The sequence below is a fragment of the Carya illinoinensis genome, chromosome 3 (assembly GCF_018687715.1).
Source record: "Carya illinoinensis cultivar Pawnee chromosome 3, C.illinoinensisPawnee_v1, whole genome shotgun sequence".
In the NCBI taxonomy this organism is placed as follows: Eukaryota; Viridiplantae; Streptophyta; class Magnoliopsida; order Fagales; family Juglandaceae; genus Carya; species Carya illinoinensis.
The window spans coordinates 28,451,944-28,477,465 of record NC_056754.1 but is presented as its reverse complement, the minus strand read 5'-3'; the positions used below and the strand labels follow the sequence as shown (position 1 = coordinate 28,477,465).

Genomic DNA, 25,522 nt, shown 5'->3' with positions numbered 1-25,522 from the left:
CGATCAAACAGGAACATAGTTTCTGAGAATGATCATTTAGAATCTCAACCTTCCACCTCAAGTGATAGATTGGTTATTATTCACAGCACCCCTCAAGTACGACTTGTGTTGAACAATCAATCTTTGAAGTTCCACAAGCTGCTGACAACATTCCAGTAGATCAAGTGGTTCAAGAGTTGCCAAGAACTTTTGAACAACAAGTTGAACCACAAACTTCTCAAGAATATGAGGTACAACATTAAAAAGATCTATTAGGCCCAGGAGATCAGCAATTCCTGATGATTATGTTGTGTATCTACAAGAGTCTGACTACAACACTGGAGTCGAAAATGATCCCGAGTCATTTGCACAAGCCATGAGTTGTAAAAAATCAAAATTATGATACAATTCTATAAAGGAAGAGATGAATTCTATGAAGAGTAACGCAGTCTGGGATCTTATTGAGTTGCCTAATGGGGCAAAAATCATTGGATGTAAATGGGTTTTTAAGACAAAAAAAGACTTATTGGGCAACATTGAGAGATACAAGGCAAGACTAGTTGCTAAGGGATTCCATCAGAAAAAAGGAATTGATTACACAGAGACTTTCTCTCCTGTATCTAAGAAAGATTCCTTGCACATAATTTTGGCATTAGTAGCCCATTTTGACTTAGAGTTGCAACAAATGAATGTAAAAACGGCATTTCTTAATGGAGATCTAGAAGAGGAGGTTTATATGAAGCAAACTGAATGATTCCCCTCTAGTGATGGTGAGCAATTGGTTTGCAAGATTAAGAAGTCCAAATACGATTTACAACAGGCGTCCCGCCAATGGTATTTGAAATTTCATAATGTAATTTCTTCATTTAGTTTTGTAGAAAACATTATGGATCAATGTATATACCAGAAGGTCAATGGGAGTAAAATCTGTTTTCTTGTTTTATATGTGAATGACATTTTACTAGTAACCAATAACAAAGGTATGCTGAATGAGGTGAAATAATTTCTCTCTGAAAATTTCGATATGAAGGATATGGGTGAAGCATCTTATGTCATTGGCATTAAGATCTATAGAGACAGATTTCGAGGTATCTTGGGTTTGTCTCAGAAAACCTTCATTAATAAAGTTTTAGAGAGATTTTGAATGAAAAATTGTTCACCAAGTGTAGCCCCTATTGTGAAGGATGATACGTTCAATTTGAACCAATGTTCAAAGAACGACCTTGAAAGAAAACAAATGAAGAACATTCCATATGCTTCTGCTGTTGGAAGCCTAATGTATGTTCAGGTTTGCACAAGATCTAACATTGCATTTGCTGTAGGAATGTTGGGACGATATCAGAGTAATCCAACTTTAGACCACCGGAGAGCTGCAAAGAAAGTAATGAAGTACCTTCAAGGAACCAAAGACTACATACTTATGTATAGACGAATCAACAATCTAAAAGTAATTGGCTACTCAGATTCTGACATTGCTGGCTGTATTGATTCACGCAAATCAACATCAGAATACATTTTTTTTATGGCCGGTGGAGTTGTATCATGGAGGAGTGCCAAACAGAATTTGGTTGCCACTTCCACTGTGGAAGCTGAGCTCGTCTCCTGTTTTGAGACTACTTCACATCGTGTATGGCTTAAGATTTTCATTGCTTTTTTTTTTTTTGAAATAAAACTGATCTCATTAATCAATTAGATAACATTTCAGAGGCTACAATAGAACAAATGCACGTAGGGCATTCTTCAATGTTGTACAAATCCTCTGTCAACAAAACAGCAGATTTTGTTAAGGCATGGGCTGCACAATTAGCTTCTCTCTGGACATGAGCTACTCTCTACTCTCTCACACTTGCCAACACTTGCTTTGTGTCTTCAACTAACCACCCTCCCATGCTCCAGTCAGTTTCTTGTCCAACCAGTTGGTCAACTACTTGTTTCGAGTCCCCCTCCAACAAGATATGGTTGAGTCCCAACTCCTTGCAGAAGATTGCTGCCAGTAGTAGGCCATGTGCTTCTGCTTCATAGGATCTCCCATTTAGTGGTCTGGCTGCCCTTAGAGCTCCAATAACATGCCCTTGATGGTCTCGGACTAGGACACCCAACCCAACTCTACCTATATCTACCCTTACTGCAGCATCCCAGTTAACTTTAAAAGTTCCTATAGTAGACTTGGACCATGCCTGTGCTCTCCTTTCTTCTCTCTGTAGAGGGATCTCCTTGGACATATGTGCTTCTATGAAGGCTAGGACCTCTAACTTAGCTCCCTTAGACAAAATAGTTGGGTTTCTGAATTCTTTCCCATGCACTAGCTCATTTCTTCGGGTCCATATGCCCCTCATAGTAACAGCTGCTTCTTCAAGTTCATCTTTCTCTAGCTTTTTTGCCAACATAGCCCAGACTCTAAAAAACTGGTCACTATGATAAGTCATTTTCTAGATCTTTATGCACCCCTGGTTCCAGACATCTCTAGCAGCTGCACAACCCCATAGGACATGGCTAGTGGTTTCAGGTTCAGACTTGCAAATCATGTATACACTATCTACCACTACTCTCCTTTTCTTTAGGTTAGCAAGGGTGGGAATGGCCAAGCTTTCCAAATGAAATGTTTTACTGCTGGGATCACTTTCAACTGCCATATTTTCTTCCACATTGCTGAGTCCAGTTGCCTTCTCGAGTGTTCCCCTTCAATTTCTGCTTCTATTTGTCTCTGGTGATGGTATCCACTCTTGACAATATACTTCCCATTTGATGTAAATTTCCAAAACAGCTTATCCTCCCTCCCTCCTAAGCTGATAGGGATCGATCATATGGCCTGGATCTCTGTTACTAAAAACATTTCTACCAATAGCTCTTTTTTCCAGCTTCTCTGTCTAGGATCAATTAGATCACTCACTCTTTCACACCAACAGTCCACATCTCTTGGAGAAGTAACTGTAAAGGGAGGGAGAGATGGAATCCACTTGTCAGACCATAAGTTGATGCTGTTGCCATTTCCCACTCTCCATCTAAGTCCAGACTTGAGAATTGATAGGCCAGCCATCATACTTCTCCACACATATGAGGGGCTCGAACCTAGTTTTGCCTTTAGGAGGTTTCCTGTGGGATAGTACTTCTGTTTCATAACACACGAGGCAAGGGAGTTGGGGTCTTGTATCATCCTCCAACTTTGCTTTGCTAGCATTGCTAGATTGAACATTCTGAAATCCCTGAAACCAAGGCCACCTATATCATTTGCTGAGCTTAGTTGATCCCAATAGACCCAATGGATTTTTTAGGAGTCTTCATTGAAGCCCCACCAGAATTTCCTGAAGAGTTGATTAAGCTTTTGAGTGATGGAATGTGGCAATAGGAACATCCCCATTGAGTAAGTAGGAATAGCTTGGAGCACTGCCTTTAGTAGGACCTCTTTCCCTGCTGAAGACAGGTGGTTGGTTTTCCAGTTCACTACTAAGGACCAGGTTCTATCTATGAGTGAATGGAAAGCTGCTACTTTAGCTCTTCCTAAAACTGCAGGAAGGCCTAGATACTTTTCAAAAGATCCATTAGATTTTATGCCTGCTAGCTGTAGTATCAAGTCCTGTCCCTCTTTCATAGTGTTCTTGTTGAAAAAGACTGATGACTTGTCCTTGTTGAGCACTTGACCCGAGGCTTGTTCATAAATGTCCAAAATCTCTATCACTTTAATAAGCTCTTTTGGTGATGCTTGACAAAATAACAGGCTGTCATCTACAAAGAACAGATGGCTCAGTTTGATTGGACCTCTTCCTATGGAGCACTGGTAATTTCCCCGATCTCTTCAGCCCTATGCAATAGAGCTGACAAAACTTCTGCATATAGGATAAAAACATAGAGTGAGATGGGATCTCCCTGACGAATGCCTCTTGTAGGGGTGAATCTCTGTTGAGGTTCCCCATTCACCAGAATTGCGTAGGACACTGAGTTGATACATCTCTGGACCAGATTTACCCATTGAGGAGGAAAACCAATTCTTGTCATCACAGCTTCCACAAAAACCCACTCCACCATATCGTATACTTTGCTCATATCCAACTTGAGTGCCATGAAACCTTTCTTTCATTTTATCCTTGTTGTCATTGAATGGAGAGCTTCGTAGGCTACAAGGGTGTTATCAGAAATAAGTCTCCCTGGTACAAATGCACTCTGGTTTACTAAAATGATCTAAAGCAGAATAAGTTTCATCCTATTTCCCAAGGTTTTTTAGACCACTTTGTACAGGACATTACACAGGTTAATGGGTCTGAAGTCTGTTACTCTCTTTGGATTTTTAACTTTTGGAATTAAGGCAATATAGGTATCATTGATCTTATCCAGAAAGCCTCCATGGTTCAGAACACCCAGGGCAAATTCACTCACTTCTCTACCCACTAACTCCCAGTGTTTTTGGTAGAACTGAGCTGGAAATCCATCAGGACCAGGAGATCCTAATGGATTCATTTGGAAAGTGGCTTTTTTGACTTCATCCATAGTAAAAGGTTGGACTAACCCCTCCCCCATTGCTTGAGTAATTCTTGGCTCAAGGACATTGAGGCATGTATCAATGTTAATAGGCATTGAAGAGCTGAAAAGAGAAGAAAAAGAACCTGTGAAAATGTCACGTATCTCCCTTTGATCAGAGGCAGTTCTACCACTACCATCCTCTATGGCTGTGATGGCATTGGTCTTCCTTCTTTGGTTTGCCTGCATATGGAAATAGGTTGTATTTCTATCTCCATTTATGAGCCAATGCTGCTTTGCACGCTGCCTCCACTTCATGTCATTTTCTGCCAAGGACAGTTCAGCATCTTTCTGCAGTTGCTTCATTAAGGTAATATGTTCCCCGTCACCTCTGTCTTGTAGCCTACTGATCTTGGTCCAGGTTCGAATGGTTTTTTTTTTCATCCTGGTTGTGACTTTTAACCCACCTGGTTAGTCCCTTTTGACAGGATTCCAGCTTCTCTCTCAATGATTCAGCTAAATCACCTCCCATTCCGTTCCTTTTCCAGGCTTGTTCTAGCACGAGTGCACTATCTTCTCTGAGGTCCCAGGCTGCCTCATATCTGAAGATTCTTTGTTTCCTACTTCCCCCTCCACTGTTATGAAGTATGGAGATGATTAGGGGTGAGTGGTCTGACTTAACTGCTGCCAGTACATAGCACAGTGCAAATGGAAATAGCTCCAACCATTCTTTATTTGCCATAGCTCTATCAATCCTTTCCTTTGTAAAGCCCTTCCCCCTTCTATTATTGGACCATGTATACCTTTGGCCAGAGTATGTGAGATCTCGGATACCACATTGTTCTAAGGCCTGTCTGAACTTCTCAATCTGTTTGTAGGGCCTGCCTTGACCTCCTACTTTCTCTCTCTGGTGTAGTATTTCATTGAAGTCACCTGCACACACCCAGGGTATCCTTGGTTCAGGTTTCAGTATCTTCAATAATTCCCAGCTCCCATTTCTTTTGCCTGTTTCAGGATGTCCATAAAATCCAATAAATTGCCAGGGTATACAATCAGTTTTATCCATGACCATGGCACTGATGTGCCATTTAGTATAATTAATAACTCTGACTTGCCATTCTTCCTTCCATAGGATTGCTATTCCTCCACATAGGCCCACACTTTCAACTACAAAACACCCATCAAACTTGAGAGCTTGTCTTACTGTTTCCATCCTAGTCTTATTGGACTTAGTCTCCACAAGGAAAACTAAGTTGGGGCACTTTTCCTTAGTGATTTTCCTAAGGATTAGAATTGTTCCAGAGTTCCCAAGCCTTCGACAATTCCATGACAGGAGACTCATTTGAGGTGGCAGTGCTGGGATCCAGCCACTGCCTTGTCATTTTGGTTCTCATTTCCACCTCCACTTGATCTTGTCTTTTTTGCTAGATGAAACACCTCCTTTCCACCCCGTGTACTTCTCTTCTTTTGACTACCCTCTTGTTGTATATTGGTGATCTCACTCAAGGTACTATTAGTGTGTTCTTTGTCTCTGGCCATTCTTTTTCATCTACCACTCTTGCTCTTATCTTGCATAGGACTGCTGGTTAGTGTAGGGACCCTATCAGTTACGTTGGCCTTCAGTGACAGTGTAGGTTTGTGGTCTTCATTAATATAGAGATTAACATCTGGTTGTGGGCACAGCATCTTTTGACTGGTAGCTTGGGTTGTACTAAAGGACAGATTCCTAGCATTGATGGCATGGATATTATTTCGATCCATCTCTGGGTCAAGATCCATCATATAACTAAGGCCTACAGATTCAGGTGATACTCTTTCCTGGCTGGGTGAGCATACTTCCTTCTTGGTCCCTTCCTTACCACCATTCACTTTTTCCTTCTTTAAGGTCTGTTGGTCAAAAGTTTGTATCATGGGTTCATTTGCATTAAACTTCTGTGTCATCTGCTCCTGTATATTGGCCGCTAGTCTTACTCCCCTTTTGAGGCCATTTTGTTCCACCTCCCATTCTTCATCCCCTACACCCTCAATAGTGTTTTCCTTCTTAAATTCCTCCTGCTGAGCAGGTTTTCCACCCCTAACATCTTTTTCCCCTGCAGGTTTATAATGGTTATGTTCCTCATTCTCCCACTTTCCCCCATATTTATGCCTATCGAAAATCGAGTTATCCATTGGTTGTGCCCTGAGCCACGAGCCAAACTGCATTTTTGCTTTTTCTTCACTTTGAGTTTCATATTATGGTCTTACACATTCTTTTCCTTTATGAAACAGGACTCCACAATGAAAACAAAAGTTCTGCAATCGTTCATATTTAAATGAAATCCAAAGTTTTTGATTTTCAAATCCTAACCATTTGCCTCGAAGGAGGGGTTTATAGAGGTCCACAGCCACCCTGATGCGAAGGCAGCGACCCCTTGCAAATCCATCAGAGTCAACATCTACTCTGATAACGTGTCCGAGACACTCCCCAATCTTCTCCCCTATCCTCTCATTCATAGTAGCCAGAGGAACATTATAGCATTGGACCCAGAATGGCTCATACTGGAAGTTAACAGCGTTGATGGACATCGATTCATCCACCTCTTGGAAGGTTAATAAATTCCTTTCAAAACACCATGGCCTACCACTGAGAATCTTTTCTTTATCTTTTTTACTCTGGAACTCTATAAGGAAACATTGTTCGTTCAGGTCCTTGAACCGAACCCAGCCTTCTAGTCGCCATAACTGCGACATGGTAGTTCTAAACGCCTCATTGTTGACTCCTCTTTCAGAGAGTACTCTGCCAATGATACAGAGTCTTCCTCAGAGGGATGTGTCATGAAGCCCCTTAGTCTTGACTTGGAGGACAGTTGTTTCTTCCGTTGATAAAGTGAGTTTTTCCCACTGTTTAGTTAGGTCATCTTCACCCATTTCCGCTTTTACACTGAAACCGATCTACACTCTCAACCAGTGAGACGAAGCCGATTGTCAAAAAATAACGGCACTAACCCTACTCGCACTCCACAGAACCAAGAGAGAGAGAGGGACCAATCCGAGTTTTTCCACATTAAACTTCACCTTTAACCTTAAGAGTTTCATTTCTAGACTTAGAGTTATGAACTCTATCACTAAGCCATTGAGAATATATTACGACAATTCAGCTATTGTTTTTATGGCAAAGAACAACAATAGTGGGAGTCGAAGTAAACACATCGTCATTAAGTATTTAGCCATAAGAGAACGTGTTAAAGAAAAGAAAGTGGTCATTGAGCATGTCAGCACTGAGTCAATGATAGCTGATCCTTTGACTAAGGGCATGCCACTGTTGAAATTCAAGGATTTATGTAATAAATATGGGATTTGGTTCCATTGTATAATTTTTCATTGTATAAACAATGTTATTTTAATGAAATTCTTCATTATTTTGATGTTTTTCTCATACTGATGTGCACCTTAATTTAATTTGAGAAAAATTTATATGTGTTGGATCAAGAATAAACATATGGTTTATTCATTAAGAAATTGTTGCCACATAGATTTTTAAGAAATAAATACATGGTAATACATGGAAGATGATACTCGTCATAAGAGGACTTATCACCATGATTCATGTACTTATTATTTACCAAGTGGGAGAATGTTGACCATTTCTTTAAGAATTAGTTAAGAGAATGGGTCTCTATCTCCCCTTCATTTCAGGAGCTTTGAAGTGGTCTACTCCACGTTTGAAATCTTTCTGAACTGCCTCCATGATAATCTAAGAACGTGGGATACGTGTTGCCAAAGATTGATGGAAGCTTTGGCTATAAATACCATCATTTGGTCCCCAAACTTACTCAATTCAATTCTTTCAGTCTTACACCATCTAAAGTGAGTTTAGTAGAGTCTGGAAGTGCCAAAACGAGGAAGAAAATAATGAGAAATAGAATATAGCATCAATGGCCGGAGGTATGTTTAATTGTATATTTCAATTTTTACTATTCATTTTACTTGTTTATTCTGCATTATGAATCGTTCTAGAGCTTTCATACTATGCTTTTTCTTTATTTTCTGTCAAGAGTGCATGGCCGTACTTAGGAAATTTTCGCCATGGTACTTGAGGTCATGTTAGAGAATTTATGCAAAACGATCGAGTAAGATAAAGGTCTATACTTCTCATGATGGGCATACAGATGGTGATGGCCGTACGTAATTAGGGCATGGCTTGCGTTAAACATAGGAGCCCTTACTCAATTAGCCTTGCTATATTGATATTGATCTTATGGTTGCTTACATCTATAAATATTGTTACTTTATAGGAGAAAAAGTAGAGACTTGGGTTCGATCCCCTTCCCATATTCTCCAATATCAAAAAAAGAAAAAGAACCCCCCTCCTTTTCAATTTTGGTTCAATCCCCCTCTCCATATTCTCCAATATCAAAAAAAGCTCAAAGAAAACACCCCCCGCCCCCCGGCCCCCCCCCCTCCCCCCCCTCCAAAAAACACAAACACCCACTTTCAATTTTGACAATGCACCCATTTCCCATTAGTAATATAAACCCTAAACATTCTCAATAAAAACAAAATAAATGCTATTAAATAAAAATTTAAAAAAACAGAAAATATTAGAAATATTTATATATAAACAAACAATTAAAAAAATATAGATCAATCGTCCACAAATCAACTCATAAAGTGGACTCAAGGCGTAATAGACGGGTCCAAGGCCCAAAACTGAATTGGGTTATATGGATAAATTATGATAAGCCTGAACAAAATTATTTGGGTTGAAGTTCATAAAATGGACCACAACATTACATGTAGATCATTTCATCTATTAAAAAAATATACAATGGGCCCATGAACTTCAGCCCAAATTAGTGTCCATTTCATAATTAGGCGATGCACATACATACATATATATATATATATATATGTGTGTGTGTGTGTATGGTACTTTCTGATCCCCGGCCACATGCAGTGCTACTTGATCAGATGCAATTAATTAAAACCTTTGAGTACTGCACCCTTCACTGTCGTCGTACGGTTAGCTCGTGATGAAGTACTGCAGGAAATTGAAACCTTTGAGTGCACTGCCTTCATAGCCGTCGTAAGGTTAGCTCGTGATGAAGTACTTATTGTTTAATTTTTATAAATTAGCGATGTATACCATAGCTAGCACGCACAACATCAACATGCATGCATGCATGTACGTAGTACTGTTACTAGATCATGTCATATGTCGATCGAAACCCCCACGATTACTACCATCGATTCGATATAGGCAGCTTCCGACGTACGTGATCCCTAGCTCCATGATCTCTTAAGTACTAAACCTTCATGAGTATGAATTACAACAAAAATATGTAAGACCCGTGAACAATACACAATAACGAACATCTCTCTCTCTCCACAGGCACATGCATGCAGTAGTACTCATGCAGTCATGCGCAAACAAAACACTCCTGACCACAAATCCATTTATAAAATACTTTCATGAAAGACAAAAAGTTCTTCTCCACACATATCTGCACCGCTAGCTACGTTGCGCATCTGCATGATTTTCATTCAGCTTTATTTTATATAAATATATATATGGCAATATTACATCCAGTCGTGAAATTGTAAATACTGCACAATCGCTTTAAAAAAGAGTGGAATTCACGATTAAAAAGTTAGTTTTTTTTCATGTGAGTCCCATATTAATTCATTTTTTTCAAAGCGACTGCATGCCGTTTGCACAACCACGACTACAAATATCATTTCTCATATATATATATATATATATATATATTAGCCGCGTTCTGTTATTTTTTATCACTACATTCTACACATATGTACGTACTCGATCGGCCTCCAATCCCCAATTAAATCTTCAATCGTGAGACACAATTAATATTATATATATATATATATGATGAGAGATTAAGACCATTCGGTATATTTATATATAATCATTTTTACATATTCTTTATGTTTTTCTATGATATGATTAGTCAAAATATTTCTTTTATATTAAAAAAAATAGCGCAGCCAATTTTATTAGTAAAGTACGTAAAGAATATATAAAAATAACTGCACATAAAATTTGAACATTGGCCGAGAATTTTCTTAAACGATTCTCTTGACAAACATGTAGCTAGCTCCTCTATGTTTCGGGGTTTTCCCCATATATACTTAATAATGTCTGCAGCTTGTAGCTCCTCCAATTAAAAAGCTAAGTACATGACTGCTTCTATATATATATATATAGCTCCTCCAAATGGATAAGGTAGTGCTAAATTAGATCCATGTAATAGCTAGTACTACTGGATTACATCATCGATCAATAAGTACGTATAATATATATATATATGTTGGTTGGGGGAATACATGCAAATAATTAGGTTTAGCTTTACTTCACAAAAATTTAATTAGCTGCAACAACCCCTACCGGCAGTTTGCATGAGATTCACCCGGAAATTAAGAGACAAATCTATATATATATATATGCTATAATATATGGAGGGGACTAGCTAGCCAAATCCTTTAGCAGCTAGCTAGTAAGCTGCCCCACACATAGCCAAACCCGAATATTTTGGTAGAGACTAATTTTCAAACCAGAAGGATTGAGACTAAGTTCAGGACCACGCAGCTTAATTCATAGGTTATAAAAGACAAAAACCTTAGCTACATGGCCTATTCTTTGTTTTATTGGAAATGCATCATGATCAAACCCTAACTACTACTTATATATATATAATTCTGAATTCAGTACAGAATTAAGCACATATATATATATATATATAACAGTACCCATCAATCATCAAAAAACAAAAAAAAAAAATCCCATCGTTCAATATTCGGAAAAGGATAAGGAAACAAAACTAACAAGGAGGAAGAGAGATTCAAAATTGAAGATAAAGGGAGATTGGGTTGAGACTTGATCGAGATCTATATGGGGTTGAATTATTAAGTTGGTGGGTCTAGTCAGCTCTAGGGTTTTCGATTGTTTTACTGGGGTTGATGGTGTACGTGGGGGACCCCTTAGGTAGAGACCCAATTCTGATAGTGACACTTAGATTCCTAGCTATTTAGAATATAATCGACGTACAGCAGCAACAATTATTGCATTTTTGAGGACCCACCTATAACATGTATGTCCACGTCTGCCAGGACCATTCTAGTGGTACTAACAACAGAACATGTCAATTTCTACAATATTGTTTCTGATGCTATATATGTCCCCTTCTATCAATATCCATGTATATGGTTTGAGGAGCCATGGATAATTTCTAGCCTAGCTACTGACATATTATTAATATCTTGAATAGGTTGAACTAACCCACTGACATACATACATACATATATATCTATATATGTAACGGTTCAAAATTATCTAGAAAATGAATTGATAATTAAACTAATAATATTTCAATAATATTTTCTGAAAATTTATACTATCACTTATCATTTTCGTCGCATCTAAATACATTTCTTATTTTGTCCCCGAGATGCTTAGCCACGGTACAAGCACTTCACTTCCGTTCTTTTTGCGCTCTCTTTCTATTTTCCTCATGATCACCTGTTCTCTCTCTTCACTCACACTTTGTGCATTCTCAAAGTTAACCCCTGCTGCTCTAAAATCTATTTTGACTCCCTATGCCTAGGTGGAATCTTGGTGCCGCAAATTCGATTACTTCAGGCGCTCCCTAATGTCACCACCTAGATTTTTCTAGAGAATTTCCTAACCTTCTAAATGCCTCCTAGTCCTTTGTAATCTTGTAGAATTGTGTAGAGTCATCTAGAAGGAGCGTTATAGATAATTTTAGAGTAGTGTTCTAGAAAGGGCTTTATAGACAATTCTAGAGTAGGAATCTAGAAAGTTCTTTACCCTTGGATTGGTGACAAGTGTCACAATCCTAACCATTCTTTGTACCAAGAGCTCCTTATAAATAGAGGGGCTATCATTTGTGTAAATCACCAAGCAATAAGAGAAACAAGTTCTCTAGAGCATCTCTCTCTATCTTCTCTCTCTAGTTTGTTCTCTATTGTCTTGAGTCCTTTAGAAGGCTTACTTAGGAGCTTTGTGGGAGAGAAAGCCTCCTAAGGCCGCACGGGTCTAGTGAAGAAATTCTAAGTCCGTGACAGTTGGTATCAGAGCCAACCAAGTTAGGATGGCGGATCCAAGTGAGATCACCATGGAGGTCCAGGAGACAAGAAAGAGCAAGAGGTCGAAGGACTCAAGCTCATCTATGGAGTCTCGTCTCGATGGGATCGAGAGGGCCATGGCCAAGATATTGGCCAAGATCGAGGAATGGGATCAGTCTCACAGGGAGGTGAGCACCCTCGACAACACAGTGACCAGGATGGAGGTGGCGGTAGCGGATGTCAGAGACCGACTTGACATCGTGGAGCAAGGCTTGGAGGAGCTAGGATTGGAGGGACAATCCGAATCGCTCAAGGAGTCCATTCTAAGCACCATCCACCCTACCATCGAGGCACAACGTGTTGAGAACGTTGCTTTCCAAGACCGGGTCTTGGGGGAGCTAACAAAACTCCAAGGACAAATGGAGGAATACCGCGTCGGTCTAGAGGAGACCAAGGCGGATTGGGCTATATGCAAGCGTGCAGTGGCCAATGGGGGCGTCGTCGGAGCTGGGATGATAGCGACACCAAGGGTGGATACCCCCAAACCGAAAGAGTTCGATGGCAAGCGGGATGCCAAAGAACTTGACAACTACATGTGGCACATGGAGTGCTACTTTGAAGCTTTGAACATGCAAGACGAGCGTGTCAAGGTACGTACTGCTTCCCTCTATCTTACTAATCTTGCTGGTACTTGGTGGCGTCGTAAGCATAGTGAGATAGAGAAGGGTACTTGCTCCATTGATTCTTGGGAAGAGTTCAAGCGTGAACTCAAGAGGCAATTCTATCCGGAGAATGTGGCAATTCATGCGCGGAAGAGAATGAAGGAGTTGAAGCACACTTCTTCTATCCGCAACTATGTTGAGGAATTTTCTGCTCTCATGCTTCAAATTACAAACATGAGTGAAGAAGATCTCTTCTTCAACTTCACCGATGGTCTCAAGTCTTGGGTAGCTCAAGAACTCAAGCGTCGTGGAGTCAACGACATCTCCACCGCCCTGACCGTGGCGGAAACCTTAGAAGAATTTGAGTATCATAAGAGTGACAACTCTTCAAGGCCCAAATCTCCAAAGGATGATCACCGTAAGGGTGGGGGAGCGAAGGGGTTCAAGCCACAGTACAAAGACCGTGGAGACAAGCCTTCAACATCAAAGGAGGGCAAGAAGGACTACTCAAAGGACAAGAAGCCAAAGGATGCTTGCTTCCTTTGTAACGGCCCACATTGGGCTAGAGATTGTCCCAAGAGGAAGGCCCTCAACGCTATGTTGGAGGAGAAGGAAGTTCAAGAGAAGTCGCACCTGGGGTGTCTACAACTTCTCAACTCTCTGAAGGCAAGCACGAAGCCAACCACCAAGGATGGATCCTTGATGTTTGTAGAGGTGCTAGTCAATGGGAAGAAGAGTCACGCCATGGTCGACTCAGGAGCTTCTCATAACTTCATTAAGAAGGAAGAGGCCACACGGCTAGGGATTCCTCTTAAGAAGGGTCAAGGGTGGCTGAAGACTGTGAATTCTGAAGCCAAACCCCTCGATGGCGTAGCTCACGGGGTGGAGCTACAACTTGGCACTTGGAGAGGCACGGTGGACTTCTCGGTCGCTCCTATGGATGATTTTGACATCGTGTTGGGGATGGAATTCTTGAGACAGTTCAATGTAGTGTCTCTTCCCCACTATAACTCGGTGTGCATCTTGGAAGGGGGTCCATGCATGATACCCACCGTGTCCAAGCCAAACACCACCCAGCTTCTATCCGCCATGCAATTCAAGAAAGGATGGGAGAAGGGCGAGGTGTCGTACTTGGCTTCTATGGAGGAAAATGAAGTGAAGATTTCCTCCCCTCCACCTAAAGAGATCCAAAAAGTCCTTAGTGACTATGAGGATGTCATGCCTCCAAAGTTGCCCAAGCAACTACCACCTAGGAGAGAGGTGGACCATCAGATTGAGTTGGAACCTGGTGCCAAGCCACCGGCCAAAGCACCTTATCGCATGACACCTCCAGAGTTTGAAGAACCAAGGAGGCGACTTAAGGAGCTAATTGATGCCGGATTCATCCAACCCTCAAAGGCACCATGTGGGGCACCAGTGTTGTTCAAACGTGGGAACCAAATGAGTCATTGTGGCAGTTTGAAGATCACATCCGAAGGTTCCATGAAGACACCGCGTCGAGGACGTCGCGAAGCTTGGTGGGGGAGAATGTCACCACCTAGATTTTTCTAGAGAATTTCCTAACCTTCTAGATGCCTCCTAGTCCTTTGTAATCTTGTGGAATTGTGTAGAGTCATCTAGAAGGGGCGTTATAGATAATTTTAGAGTAGTGTTCTAGAAAGGGCTTTATAGACAATTCTAGAGTAGGAATCTAGAAAGTTCTTTACCCTTGGATTGGTGACAAGTGTCACAATCCTAACCATTCTTTGTACCAAGAGCTCCTTATAAATAGAGGGGCTCTCATTTGTGTAAATCACCAAGCAATAAGAGAAACAAGTTCTCTAGAGCATCTCTCTCTATCTTCTCTCTCTAGTTTGTTCTCTATTGTCTTGAGTCCTTTAGAAGGCTTACTTAGGAGCTTTGTGGGAGAGAAAGCCTCCTAAGGCCGCACGGGTCGAGTGAAGAAATTCTAAGTCCGTGACACTAGCCTCATCCACTCAGCGCTTCGATCCGAGCAAGCATGCTCAGACTCTTCTTGCACCAAAACTCTTGGCGTCTCCTGAGCAAGTATGCTGAGCATTTTTTAGTCATTATGCTCGAAAATTTTTTTAGCTCAGTTCGAGCTCCGATTGCCGGCGTGACTTTTTATAATATTAAAACATATCGAATTTTCATAAGTTAAAAAATATAGATTAAATGAATATATTATATTATATCTATATTTTTTATAAATTTAAAATAAAAAAATGATATTTATAATTATGAAGTGCGCAAGAGCTACACAATCTCTTTAAAAAAAAAAAAATTAGTTTTACCTTCATTTTGTGTACACTCATTGATCTCTCTCTCTCTCTAGTACGTACAGTACTTTATGTGTGTGTCATTAATCATAGAGATTATGAAAATTTGATGCTGAATGTGCAATTGGTTGATCATGATCAAGTAGAGGGAAGCCGCGGTGACATATGTATGCATTAACATCATTAAAGGGCATGCCACCGGTTCCTGATAAGCAAGCCCTTTCCATCCGACAACATATAATTCTCTTTTTGTTGCATTTTTTTTTTTTGTATAATATATATATATATATACTGAAATTATAAGATATGTATTTTCTTAAAACATACATGTGTATATACGTACATACATACAAACACGGTGACAAGTCATGAAAATATATGGATATATTAGAATGAGTCATCATATAGGGCATGATCATGATGTGGCTAGCATATGGTCATGAATAGCTCTTTTCTTACCAATAATATCATGATCATGTACCTGGTTCGATAATGATACGAACGCTAAAGTACATGCAAGATGGGTCATGAGAAAGAGATATTATAAATAGCCAATTTGACAAATTAATAAATGGTACTGGTGAGTAGTATAATTATATATATATGAGAATAACTGGTACATATATTAAAGAGCTTAAATCAGTACATCTATTAAAGAGCTTAAATCAGTCTCCAATATACACCTGCCATGTAGCCCACCCACTACACCTAAGATGCGTCCGCACCGCACCGCACCGAATCCAGTTCTCTCTCCCACCCTCGTCTCTTGGAGCCAGTTCTCCCTCCCCTCCCCTCCCCCTCCCCTCACTCACCCTCGTCTCTCTCTCACAGAACCCACGAAGCCAGAGCCCTCCCCTCTCCTCACTCACCCTTGACGTCGTGGGTGCTTCCCTCCCTCAGCCTCGTCTCTCACTGAACCCACGATTAAAAACACTTACCGGTGAAAAGATTTGCGATTTGCGATTTGCTCAATGTTTACGAGAATCTAAAAACAGGTGGCATGCGTATTCTGTCTGCAAAGTCAATAAAAAAGCAAGCAAAAGACAAAAGGACAAAGCACCAAAAAAGGAGAAGAAAAAGCTCTCCATCAAAGCGAAAGTTAGATGATGAGTAGGCGGTGGTGAATTAGATTTCCGGGTTCCTGGGTTTTTACTTGTTTGGTGGACCTGATCGCGTCTAGTCTTTAACATTCAACGAACTTTCGGGCAATTTTAACAAGTTTTGGGTTTTTTTTTTTTTTTTTTTCTCTATGAGTAGAGGTGGAGCTTTATCTCCTTCTCTATTTTTTCTCTCTCTCTAAGTTCTGACTTCTGACCAATTTTATCCTTGTGTGGTTTATTGTTGAAGACTTTACTGGTTTTTTGGATTTTGTTGTTCCTTGATCCCGAATAGCCTCTAATTCTATTGCACCTAAGATTAGCTGATCGACAAAGAAATTGTGTAGTTCCTCGCGGTGGTGGAGAATGTGAGCTTCAGCTTCCTGTAATATTTTGGATGGGTCGACGACGAATTGGCTACGTGGAACTGGTGACGGCAATACAACTCGTCAGGTATGAGAGGCAAAGGGAAGGGAAGAACGTTTCCTTTAGCAGGGTATTTCATTCTAGGTAGAAATAACATGGGCTGAAGTTCATGGTGTTAATTTATGTAATGCTAAGATGGCATCCTGATATTGGTTGCTGTTAAAAGGCTGAAATCAGCCCGTACCATTCCAAAGCGTTTTTCCATATATATATATATATATATATAGGTCAAAGAAGCTGCTAATTAAATTAAAGCCCCATTTACAATTAATAATATTACATCCAAATTTCAGATATATATCAAAATAACGTTGATATGTATGTAGAAGGTAGGTAGGAACGTACGTAGTTTCTGCATATATAATCTTATTGTAAGTTGACTGGCAGATGATGATGATCTATGATGCGGAGAAAGAAAGGGATCCCCACATCCACTAGTGCAGGTTGTGTCTTTAACGGACATCATAATATATATCATGTGATTTATCAGTACTCCATATTTGATCGATCGCCTGTCAATGCTCATGAACATGATATCCAAACGGAATTCGATCTCCTTTTTTGCTTTTAAAATTAAATATTTAGAGATATATATCATCAGCTCGCTCGCTCGCTCGATATTGTCAATCAGCCAATTAAGTAATTTGGACCCATGTTTCAATCAGCCAATTAAGGAAAAGACTCATGCATTCCCAAAACGATTTACTTTATTTTAAATAATCTTAATTTTAATTAAATTATTTTGATAATTGTTTTGAGTTCTTAGATTAATAATTTGTTAATGTCACATGTCATATATATATATGCATGGTTGTCGAAATCACATAATCGTGGTGGTGAGTGGAGCTCACGCATGGTGTGGACGTCGTACCACGCGGTACCGACCCATACGTGCTTGTCGACCAATATATTGGCGATTATTGGTCCATTTTGTAGATTGGCAGCTTAATTTGGGAATGCAGTTATACGGTCTATGTATTCATTTGGTGGCCGAAAATTGATAGATCAACCATTTTTTAATCTAGTAGAAAAATATATATATAAACAAACTAAAGAATTAAAAAACAATATATAGACAAAGGGGAAAAAGAGGAGCTAGGTAAGGCCCTCTGCGTTGGAAAATATCATTAATCATCGTTTGGTTATATAAATAAAATGAAATAAAAGTTTAAAATTAAATAAAATATTATTTTTTAATATTATTTTTATTTTAAGATTTAAAAAAATTAAATTATTTATTATATTTTATATAAAAATTTAAAAAAATTGTGATAATTATATGAGATGAGATGAGATGATTTATTTTTATATAACCAAATCAACTTTTAAGGCCTAGTTTGATTGTACAGATAAGATGAGATAAGATTAATTGAAAAATATGTATGTAATAATAAGATAATTTGTAAATAATAGTGAAATAAATTAAATTAAGATTTTTTATAAAATTTTTAAAAATCAGATAAAAAAATTATAATATAATATTTTAATACTACGAAAAAAATTATAAATTAAAAAACTTCAAACCGAATGCAGCAAAAGTTGTCTAGTAATACTGTTTGTGTGAACAGTAACGAACACCAAAATCTTTCGATGCACATGTACGTGGATTGCCTTTTTTTTTCTCTTGCAATTCAATCATTTTGCAATAATTAATTGACTGTTCCCTAAACACGACAGTACGTTTACTATTTCAAATCATGATAATGGAGAGCAGCTTGCAGGTACGCATAGTATATAACAGTATCCATGCACTATATATGATGCACATAATTAATCATGTGGATGTAGGCGCCACACATGAGGACAGAATGGGACTTTTGTTTCTTTTCTGAAATTTTCTGTCTTATTGGATTATTGGATTACGATCGGTCGATTTAATTTTTAAATATACATGTGGTTTGCGTTACCCACTATCCATCGCTCAGGAACTATATACGTGGCTGTCTAGCTAGCGTACGATCAAATATATATTATAATTTTTTATAGTTTTATATATATGTACTGTTTCATAACGCATCATGTATTGCTAATTTTTTATAGTTTTTTTTATTTTTCCTTAGAAGCGAGACTTCTAAGCTAAATGTGTGAGATTCTACGGTCTAATTAATAAGAAAAATTCTATACCCATTATTCTTTTTTTTTTTTGCTTGAAGAATAACTAGTTTTATTCAATTGGCCTCGTTTGTTTACTCAAATCTAAATTTTTTCGTCTCATCTCATCTCATTATTATAATTTTTTCAAATCTCTACACAAAATATAATAAACAATTCAATTTTTTCAAATCTCAAAATAAAATTAATATTAAAAATTATATTATAACAATATTTTATTCAACTTTCAATAAAACGTCTCATCTCATTTCATTTGAACTGTATAACCAAACGAAACCTCAAATGTTGGATACAAGGAATGACTCGAACCCTTCAAAAAAATGCTCTCCTCATAGAGTTTTAATGCATCCTTAGCTAAACAATGAGCCATACAATTAAACATTCTAGAGACATGCATAACAGACTACTTAGGCCATGTTCTTCAGCTCGGATTTGATGTCTTGAATGATTAACCCTACTGTGCTCCAATCCCTTGGCTCCCTCTTGAGATCTTGAACCACATTAAATGCATCCCTTTCAAGAATTAAGTTGTTAATGCTTAACTCGTTATACAAAATGACAGCTTTGAAAGCAGCCACGACCTCTGCAAGTTTGGCATCAGGAAAAAGATTTTTATGAGATCTCAATATAGCAACCACTTGGCCCTCCCAATTCCTGACTACCACCCTTATCCCCACTCTGCATCTAACTTGATCAACCACATTACATAGGCTTATAGGCCTATACTTAGTTACTTTAGTAGGACTCCTCTTCTTAGGGATCAAAACAATATAGGTCTCATTGTGTTCATGTAACCCTCTCTTAAAAGTAAGGACCTCTTTGACAGCTGAAACCACACCCTCACCTACTACATCCCAGTTATCTTGATAAAACCCAGTTGAGAACCCATTAGGTCCTAGGGAGCTTAATGGGTCCATTTTGAACACAGCACACTTGACCTCTTCATATGAGCAAACTCTTTAAATCTGACAGTTCATCTCAGGTGTCACAACAGGATTAAAATCTATTAGAATCTCAGCAATGCCCCTCAGATTAGAAGACATAAACAGATTCTGGTAATACATTTGAAAAGTGGCACATACCTCTGAATTAGAACTAACAGTCTCTCCCCTCTCATCGGTGATCTTGAAAATAGAATTTGTCCTTCTTCTTTGAGTAACACATTTATGGAAATAACTGGTGTTCTTATCACCTTCCTTGAGCCATAGTTGTTTTGAAATTTGCCTCCATTTGACCTCCTCATCTGCTAACAACACATTGACTTCATTTTGAAAACCTTTGATGGTTTAAGTAAACTATCCTAGATTTAGTCTCTGCATCTCCTAAATCATATCACTTTTTATGTCTAATCTGATGCCTTTGGTTGCCAGCTGAGACTTTAGCCCAAGTCATCAAATTATTCTTGCATCTTTCCAAGTCCTGCTTAAGATTCTTCACAGATTGCCCTCTCTCAAAGAGGCCTGCAATGACCTCTTAATAACCTATTTGCACTCCTGCTTCAAGGACCAATAAGCTTCATATCTGAATATTTTCCTCTCCTACTCACAACAGCTTCATCAATGTCACGTGTGATCAACAATGGAAAGTGATCAGAGTTAACTACAGGCAAGATAGACACCTTAGTGAAGAGTCCTTCTTTCACATATATGTATGTACGTAATAAACTCCTGGAAATATTGGAAAGTGAAAGAACTAGGACTCCTCCCATTATTCTTATACCACATATATGTATATGTGTGTGTGCGCGTGCGCGCTTTGATTTTTTTTCTTTTCTTTTCTTTTTTTCCTCCTTAATATGCCGTGTGACGCAAAAATGACAAGTTGAAAAACTCAATTAATAATTAGAAATAATAATCTTTTTACTTAACCATCTTCTATATTAAAAAGAATTGTAAAGTAATTAGAGAAATACTCTAATCACAAAGAGATTATATAAAAGTAATCCTATAAATTGATGTAGTTTAATATAATTTGTCAGATTGTAATGTTACTTTATTATAAAATAGATTTAACGGATCACACGAAGATATGTAAATTTATAAGATTATTTTTTTGTAATCTTTTTGTGAGTGTTGCACTCCTCAAATAATTATAGTTAAGGTCGTTCTTTTCCATTAAAAAACGCGTACTAGCTAATCAGTCAAACCAATATGATAATGATGTACACTATTTCAGTTGGATTTTGGGTAATCATGTGGAGTAGATCATTTACCTAAATGTTTGGTGCTGATATTCCTTTTTCTATTCTCTCCTCAACAAAGGTTTTAGTTGCATATGGTCTTTCAAATGTCTACTGCGCCTACTCACGTATTAACTCAGCCCCTACTCGAAACTTCTTCGGTATTTTGCAATAATAAAGTAAATTAATAAAAGAATATGCATGTGCTCGTTTCTTAAGAGTCGAGTGCTCCTGCCCTTTCCTCTGTAGGGCTCTCATCACTGCTCTTTTTACACATTTTTTATATTATTCTGGTAAACGTACGTGTTATCATTTTTTAAGCTTCTTATATATAAATGTATTATCATGCAAGGTATATTTCAAAGGTTGTTCAAAATCTTAATTAATTTTGTCTCGAATCCAATGTCGTTTTTTGGTTATACGTATCATTATTATGCAAAAAAATGTTATATATAGTCGTAAAGTACTACGCAAGTGCTGTATAATCGTTCTAAAAATTAGTAGAGCCTATTATTAAAAAATTAATTTTTTCATGTGAGTCTCGTATTTACTCACTTTTTTTAAAACTATTACACGACATTTACACAATTCACAACTGTAAATATTATTTCTCTATTATTATTATGTCTCGATGATTAATTTATAGCAGTACTTATAATTTCTTATACGTACATTTGTAAGATCATTGATGTGCTTTGTGGAGACCAATATAGGTTCTTTTTTTAGTCTACATATCAACCTAAGATTTGATCGAGGGGTATATATGCTTTAATATGATCTCCTTAATTATTTCTATGAGAGTTCATTCTAATCAATGCTCTATTAATGTTGAAGCCTATGGCACGAAGTTCCTTAATTTAAGGAGCTGATTAGGTTATTTTTATATGTACTTCTTTGAAATATTGTTGTAAATTTAAAGAGTTAGTACGTAATAAATTATTAATAAGTATATCGGCAAGTTGAGAGATGAGTAGACTAGTACTAGTATGTGTAGGAAGTTATATATTACCCAGAATGATGGGAACTAGTTTTCGACTTTTTCTAGCACCAACAGACAAAATCAAAGGAAGATATATATTTATTTGATTTGTCGCCATATCAGTAGAAAGGAAGATCGAGATCATTTCAACCACCCATAATGTTTACTCAATGCTATCGATCCATGCATGGGAATATTGGAATCATGCTTGGAATATTTGGCGGATCAGCGAGATCAAATTAAAGGAACAATATTTAGACCAAACTTAAATTATAACATGAAATAAAATCATTTTTATTTTATATATATATATATCTAGCTTGTTCTCTCTATATATATAGTACGTAATACGAATAAACAGTAAATAAATATCCAAGAAGGAAAAACAAAATTAATATGCACGTTCATAAATCTAAGGATCATTAAGGATATATCACTACAACAGAAATGGGTTTTTGCAACGACTATTTGCAACGATTTTAATTTTCTTTGCTAATAATACTATTTTTACAACGATCAAATTAATTTATTTCTTTGCAAATAGTTACAATTACAACAAAATATTCCGTTGCAAAAAGTATATGTATATCACAAACGATATAATGATTTGTTGAAAAAAGTATATGTATATGTATATTATCGATGATATACATAATTCGTTGCAAAAAATATATGTACATAATTCGTTGCAAAATGTATATGTATATTACCAACGACATAATAATACAGAGTATATGTATTACCAACTACCCTAGCTTATAATTACATGTTTTCCCAACGAAAACTTAAACTAATTGCAAATAAGGGTCTGATTGCAATGAAATATTTATTTTGTTGTCAATAAAGTGTATTTACAATGGTTTTTTCATCCTTGCAAAAGATACTTATTCGCGATGGGGCTCCGTACTGATTCTCCCATTGCTGAGGATTTTCTTGTAGAAAGAGAGGCCATGCAGCAGAAGTTGTTTCCCAATAGCGAGATCATGCCAGGTTTAGACTTTTTTTTTATTGGATCTTTTGAGTTGCCTTCTTAAACTATATTAGTCCTGGTTTAGATCTTTTCATGTTTTCTAACATTTCATATATAGTGGGATTATATTCTTCATTTTTCTAATATCAAAGAATTTTGGGGGGCAATGATCAAATTACCCCCCCGGCCCATTGCATATATAACACTTGATGTATTCTATCATGTTCTCTTGACCTCTTACCATGTGATTGGTTTTGATTCCTCGCAGATGGTACTTACCTAAAATGGTACGTGTCAATTAGCTTTTTGCATTATCTAGTTGCATTATATAATTCGTTATATGCTTTAGAGTTGAGGCTTCACGGTACGTTTTTAATTCTCTTTTGGGTAAGATGAACCACTGCCTTAATTGCTCATGTAATGTTTTTATCAATATCAATATTATTAATTAATTATTTGCATATTGTCAATGTTTGACTCATTTTTAATTATTGCAATACGTGAATCAGTCATTATTACATGTGACATTATTATTTTTTTTCTCTCTTATGCAAGATTATTTGCAGCGAAATACATTCGTTGCAAATAATTTTTTTGTCACAAATAACTATTTGCAACGAAATGTACATTTTATTAGTGGATTTCCCTTTAAAAAAGTGTAAAAAGACTATTTTTTTATTAGTAGGGCTTTCTTTTTTACAAAGGGCTTGTATGAAATTTGTGATCTATTTAGAATTTATACCTTGCATTATTTTTCATTTAAATTTACAATAATAGAAAAGATAGCTAGAGAGCAGATAAAAACAAGAAAGAAGTACTTAAAGGACTAACTAAATGGGGGATGGAGAAAAGCGTTATAGATTAATTATTAGCTAGTTTTTATAAGAAGTAATATAAATCTTTTTGACATTTATAGAAAATGTTTTGGAATAAGCGCTTTTTTACATTTTTTTTTGGCAAAAAAAGAAAATATACATATATATATTTCTTTCAAACAAGTCAAAAATAATATTTTATACTCCAAAATTAATTAATATCATTGCTTTTCAAGTCACTCTCTAAAGTATGAAAACAATCGAGTACTAGCAAGCTAGGCTCTCCTAAAACTGCCAAATTTTGATGATTTGTGCCCTTGATCAAGATTTGGCAGATAAATTTGACAAAAAAAAATTGAGGCGGATTACAGGAACAAAACAATATTATGACTAGGATAATAATAGAGTTAATTACTATATGTTTACTATTTTATAGTATATTTGAAATTTTTATTTTTTTATTATTTTATTTTAAATATTTTTTAACGTCTTTGATTATTAAGAAAAAATTAAAAAAATATATAATTTTATTAATAGTTATTTTTTTAACTATTAAATAAAAAATAAAAAAATAATAAATGATAGTACGAGGTAGTAAACCTATTGTTACCCTTATTACTAGAGGGTACAAATTACCAAAATGAATAGTTGACAGCACTTTTGATGGTTAAAAACTAAAGAAAACAGTACTGGTTCGAAATCATGAAATAGTTTTTGAGTGTCAGAGTTATAAAAAGATTTCATAAAAATAAATTTAAAAATTAACTTGATTTTATATGATAAGTTATATTTCTTTTATAATAAATATAATTTTAAAATCTAATATATTACATCGAAGTACATCAATTTATAGATTTATTTTTATAAAATCTCTTTAGGCTAAAGCATTTATTGTTTTTAAATATATAAAATCTATGTACATTTGCTTTCATGCAAACTCATAAAGTACATTTTATATATGTGTGTGTATATATTAATTAAACATCGCTAACTATAAAGTGCTTGAAATGCATCGGCGTAGATACAATTAATAGTGAATACAAATACAGCAGCTCCTGAGAAACATGCGCGGTACAAATAAATTTACAGATTAAAAATTGTTAAGATGAAAGTGGTGGTTTTACGAAAATCACCATGCAAGGTTCTCACGTGCCACCCATTGCAGTAGCTATTCTCAACATACGCGCTAAATCACTAAACTCACCACTATCAGACCTTTCTGATCTAACTTTCGTGACATAAAAGAGACAAGTGTCTTTTCTTTATGGGTCATCATAGATTCTAAAGTCTACCAGAATTGGTCCAAACTGTAATATGTCATTTTTTGCATATATCTTAAGGATTTCCTTTTTTATTTCCTTATTGTTAATTAAAATAAAATTTAAAAAAAGATAGAGTTCGTTTCTCAGATATTTGTCTGTAAAGTTTGAATCTTCTCTTTTTATAAAATGTGAGATTGAGTCTCTGTTTAGACAAAGAATATTGTC

At 36.9% G+C, this 25,522-nt stretch overlaps 2 protein-coding genes across 2 annotated transcripts; both read right to left on the bottom strand.

The window, feature by feature from the left end:
• Window positions 1-2,779: 2,779 nt before the first annotated feature.
• On the bottom strand, window positions 2,780-4,797 carry LOC122304684. The gene is made up of 4 exons (XM_043116950.1): window positions 4,211-4,797; window positions 3,855-4,091; window positions 3,273-3,770; window positions 2,780-3,182 (listed from the first exon to the last, which is right to left on the bottom strand). Exons 1-4 carry the CDS (start codon window positions 4,795-4,797, stop codon window positions 2,780-2,782), a joined length of 1,725 nt encoding a protein of 574 aa, XP_042972884.1.
• A 37-nt stretch (window positions 4,798-4,834) lies between these two features.
• LOC122304683 lies at window positions 4,835-5,773 on the bottom strand. The gene has a single exon (XM_043116949.1). It carries the CDS (start codon window positions 5,771-5,773, stop codon window positions 4,835-4,837), a length of 939 nt encoding a protein of 312 aa, XP_042972883.1.
• Window positions 5,774-25,522: the final 19,749 nt, after the last annotated feature.